Source organism: Polyodon spathula, chromosome 2 (genome assembly GCF_017654505.1).
Source record: "Polyodon spathula isolate WHYD16114869_AA chromosome 2, ASM1765450v1, whole genome shotgun sequence".
Taxonomy (NCBI): Eukaryota; Metazoa; Chordata; class Actinopteri; order Acipenseriformes; family Polyodontidae; genus Polyodon; species Polyodon spathula.
The window spans coordinates 52,326,320-52,331,391 of record NC_054535.1 but is presented as its reverse complement, the minus strand read 5'-3'; the positions used below and the strand labels follow the sequence as shown (position 1 = coordinate 52,331,391).

Genomic DNA, 5,072 nt, shown 5'->3' with positions numbered 1-5,072 from the left:
CAATTCAAACAGACTTGCAGTTTAGTTTGGAGGCATTGTTCAAATAAGGTATGACAGGGTGGATTTTTATAACTGATAATCTATCCAGTAGTGTTTTTTTATAACTTTATTTTCTTGATGTTTATCCTTTAAGGTCTTAATATGCATATAGTATATATAAATAGACTAAATAAGGCTTACAATTTTAGAAAAGCAAACTATGAAGGCATGAAACAGAGACTAACAGAAGTAGATTGGAGTAAAATAGAGAAAACACCCACAGAATATATATAGAGGCGCAAAACAATTATATCCCTAAAGTAGACAAATCTAAATGTAAACTAAATTGCCAAAATGGTTTAATAGATCAATTAAAAAAAATATTCAGCGAAAAAAGGCACTTTACAGAGCATTAAAAAAGGACCAAAAAGAAAGTACGCAGAAAGAGTACACAGAACTGCAAATGCAAGTCAAAAAGGAAGTTAGAAAGGCCAAGAGAGAAATAGAAATGAACATTGCTAAGGGAGCTAAAACCAATTCCAAAATGTTTTTCCAATATTACAACAGCAAGAGAACATTCAAAGAGGAGATTAAATGTTTAAGAGATACAAATGGCAAAATCGTATAGGAAGAAAAAAAAATAGCAAATATGTTAAATGATTATTTCACAAGTTTTTACAAAGGAGGATACAGACAACATGCCCCACATGTCAACCAGTTCCTATCCAGTTTTAAATAACTTTAGCATAACCGAGGTAGAAGTGTTAAAGAGAATAGGAGCTCTTAAAATAAACAAATCCCCTGGCCGGATGAGATCCTCCCAGTATATCTCCCAACTATGTTTTAAGCTACATATAGCATATAGCAATATTCGAATTATACGAAACGTGTGGGTTATATAATGGTTCATATTTAACATCCAGACAGGTGTAAACACCGTTGCTAACTTTTGCGTCAGTATTTACGCTTACTGTGTACAATTGTAAACAATATGACCCTTTAATATCAAAAGTTTACAATATAAAAACGACAAGGGTTAACCAATGTTGGCTTTACATAGTGTCCTCTCAAAATGTGTTGGCTTTTATATATTTTGCACAACCATCTGGGCAACACTAAAATCATACTAATAATAAAAATAAAGATTGTATGTCTGTATTATGAATTAAATACGTTTTGTTTAACATTATTGCTACAGTGTGTTTGTTTTTTACACACACTGTTTTATAGAGGCAGTTTGTGCACATGTTTTAACAACTTTTTGGCGTACTTTTTTCACTCCGTTTCCAAAGCGCAACTGAAAATTCTGTCAGTTTCAGAGTTGCAAACCTAGGCACTGATAGGATCCAATGCCAAGTTGAGTCGTACCACTCTTAAGGAAAGTAACTCACATTGTTAGATGAAATGCTTACTTTTTGCATTTAAGATTTACGATTATTTCAAATGCACAAAAAGATGTACCACCCTTGGTTCAACAGAATCACAATACTGACGTTTTATGTGGATGAAGTCCATATAACACTGCTTGCAAATTAACTTTACTACTTACATTTTACATTAGAAAACAAACTGCCACTCTAAATGAAAAATCCAGAGAGCATATAATATGATGGTCAGATGTTTTATTTAAATAAATATAAATATACATTTTATATAACTCTTCACATACAAATGAACGAGAAACAATTCACAATGTACACTGTTACAAAACATGTGTTTAAAAACCTACAGATTTAAGCTGCTGTATAGTTAAAAGAAGCAGGACATCTATAAGACAAATGTTTTCATCCAATTAGTTATTTTCTTACAGGAACAAAGGGGGGTTGTTTACAGTGTTACATCTTTAATATTCTTTCAGCAATACATATTTTACATTCCATAAGATATATCAAAAGATGCAGATTAGAAAACAGATACTGGATAAAGGTAAATCAGTAGAAATGGCCACAAGCGCTTTATTCTCAATCTTTTGGAACAAATGTTTTGTGGCTTTAAGTTCCAAAATGTAGAGAAGGTAAGGGTCGCACTGTCTTTAACCCATTTAAATAGGTGAGATCTATTTTTCATCGGTAGCTGACGCTGGGGATAAAGACTCCTCATCTTCAGACCGAGAGTAATGCCCGTGATTGCTGGCGCACTTGCATCCGTTGTGCGAATTCCTCTGTGTTCCTTTGCCCTCTTTCTTGTGTTTTACTCTGCGGTTCTGAAACCAGATCTTTACCTGTTTCTCAGAGAGGTTTAAATAGGTGGCAATCTCAATTCTTCTCAGGCGGGACAGGTACAAGTTAGAAGAGAACTCCCTCTCTAACTCCAAAAGCTGCGTGCTAGTGAAAGCCGTTCTCATTCTCTTGCCGTTCTGGATGTGGTTATTTACTGATGCACCTGTTTTGGAAGATGTTGTGCGTTATTATTAAGAATGGATTACTGTAGACGTTGAAGCATAGCTAATAGCCTTTGCAGATAGTAAAGGGGTATTGATGAAACACACACACACGGGCGCGCGCGCGCGCGCGTCTGTACTTTGTAAATTATTGTTTTTTAACAATCATCTTACAATGTTTCGCTACCTAAACTCATAAACTTCCAATAAAGGTTACAATAAATGATAAAATATACAGTAGCCTACATTAACACAGTGTGTAGTCAAATAAAAAATATACCCCTTACCTAATGACAGGCAGTGGTACCTCCTCGGATCTGTGACGCTGTAAGTAGGAGTGCAGACAGTTGCATGTCCTGTGTGCCCCAGAGCGGGACTCTGCTGATGGCTCATTCTTTGACAGTACTGGGGGTCCGCGTTTGGAAACGGGCTCTTCAGCATTGGGATGCTATTCCTTGGCGAGTGGATGTGAGAGGTGACACAGAGAGGACAGACGCAGAAAGTGCCACTTTTCCTGGAAGGGCATGTTGGAGCAGATAAGGACATTGCGCTAGGAGAATGCATGCTGATAGGAATTAAAAACTCTTGTCCGGGATGCTCGTTCAAAGGCGTGGGTCTTGCCGTGTCTTTGAAAATCAAAGAATCGACGTAGAAAGATCTCGACATGGTTGCACTGTGCAGCGATCCTTGTATTGCCTGACGCTTCTACTTCTTCACTGAAGCTTTCGGAGTCTCTAAAGGTGCTTATATTTGACGGTTAAACAAAAGGGTCCCTGGAGAGGGTTGGTTCTAACGTCACCCACGTGTGTGCCCTGCTGCAGGGGCTTTTGAAAGTACTGCGGGTGAACTATCAAACACGTGATTCCTCAAAGAACAGATCAAAATCTCCATTTAGTTTTTTTACAGCCCCTAGATTCACTACCGAAAACCACAACGTGCTATTGCTAATATTGCATTTGCCCTACAAATAACCAACACTTCAGTCTCTGATATTCCAGTATACACCAGTCTTACTTTATAACTACCATAGGAAAGGTGAAGAATAACAACCCACTTCTATGTAGGCCTATTATTTATGTAATTTTTGTCTGAATGTTTTTGTGATATAGACATGTCTTAATGAAACTATAGCAGAGTACTGCAAAATAACCAAACTTTAGATCCTGTGTTACAACTTACTACCGTTTGTCAAAAATACAGCATAATCATTATGTTTTTTCAGAGGCTAGATCAGTAAAACTAGTGTCGGCTTTACAATTCAGTTTAATAGAAGAGCTTTTTTTCGGATGTTAGTATAGTAGAATGATGCTGCTATAATATTAATAACAGTAATTATTATTAGTATTATTATTATTATTATTATTATTATTATTATTATTTGGCAGACGTCCTTATCCAAGGCGACTTACAGGTGATACATGGCAATACAAGGTTACAGTGTAAAAACAATATTTAAATACAGTGTAGTTTGCAGTAAATGCAAATAATACTTGAATACAATATGATAGAACAAATTAGGATTAAGACCATTTGTATCTACAATGACATAATAGTAGTGCAATAGTAGGAGGATATAGTGCATCAGCTGAGCAACCCTAGTGGTGCTTAGGTCAGGTAAGTCCAGTGCATAGTAGAAGGGGTACACCAAGAGATCTACAAGTGTAGTCCAAGCAGGTGGGTTTTGAGGATGCAGCAGAAGGCAGTGAGAGACGGAGTAGTTTTGAAGTTCACCGGTAACTGGTTCCACCACAGAGGGGCTAGGGAAGAAGTGCGGGCAACGGAGGATGGAGAGTGGAGGGAAGGCATGACCAGTAGAGGAGCGAAGGTGACGAAAGGGGGTGTAGGGATACACAAGGGAGGTAGGAGGGGGCAGTGTGGACTACTATTACCACTCCTTCGACTACTACTACTAATAATAATAATAATAATAATAATAATAATAATAATAATAATAATAATAATAATAATAATAATACAATCTTATTTAAAGGTTATTGATTTATTTACATTAAAGTATTTTTAATATCAGTGTTAGATGAAAATCAATTTTTAAACCTTAAAATCCTGAATTATAGATTAATCAAAAAGAAAGTGTCAGGTCAATACATTTCCAACTTAATTTATATATCATTGTAAAAAAAAAAAAAAAAAATCTGTTCCCTAATGAAAAGGGATATTGCCAGTCACATATTCTTTGATCCCAACTAACTTGGTGGAAACTTTCCATCAAATTAACAACAGGGTGCATTCTGGATCTCAGTCAGAAATTGGATATTTCACGTTACATTAAAAAATATAACTATTTTGATATCTACATGATTTTTTGATGGCTTAACATAAGGAAACATAGGTTAACATAAGGAAACATAGGTTCTACAGTATTCTGAATCTGGCTGCAACTTGACTTAAAGATATTGAGCTTTTTTATTTATTTATTTATTTTAAACAAAGTGTATATTTATTTCAAACTAACATTACAATTATTTACTAACTACATGTACAAAACACCCCTTTCCTTCTACGTGTAGTTAATGTGATGGTAACTAGTTCTGCACAGTCTTCTAAATATAATTCATTTCTAATCATATTTAGTTTAGATTCTTACAACAGCAATTACAGATGTGTGAGTTGCTACTGAGGCTGGTTATTTAGCTATTTGATAACGATTAGGGTTCAATTAGAAAGTGTTTATTATGCTGGATTTCTGCAGTGT

At 35.4% G+C, this 5,072-nt stretch overlaps 1 protein-coding gene across 1 annotated transcript; it reads right to left on the bottom strand.

Moving 5' to 3' along the window:
* Positions 1–1,604: 1,604 nt before the first annotated feature.
* LOC121328060 (GS homeobox 2-like) lies at positions 1,605–3,054 on the bottom strand. The gene is made up of 2 exons (XM_041272536.1): positions 2,647–3,054; positions 1,605–2,361 (listed from the first exon to the last, which is right to left on the bottom strand). The coding sequence occupies exons 1-2, from the start codon at positions 3,023–3,025 to the stop codon at positions 2,036–2,038; spliced, it is 705 nt and encodes a 234-aa protein (XP_041128470.1). The 5' UTR covers positions 3,026–3,054; the 3' UTR covers positions 1,605–2,035.
* Between the last annotated feature and the right edge of the window lie 2,018 nt (positions 3,055–5,072).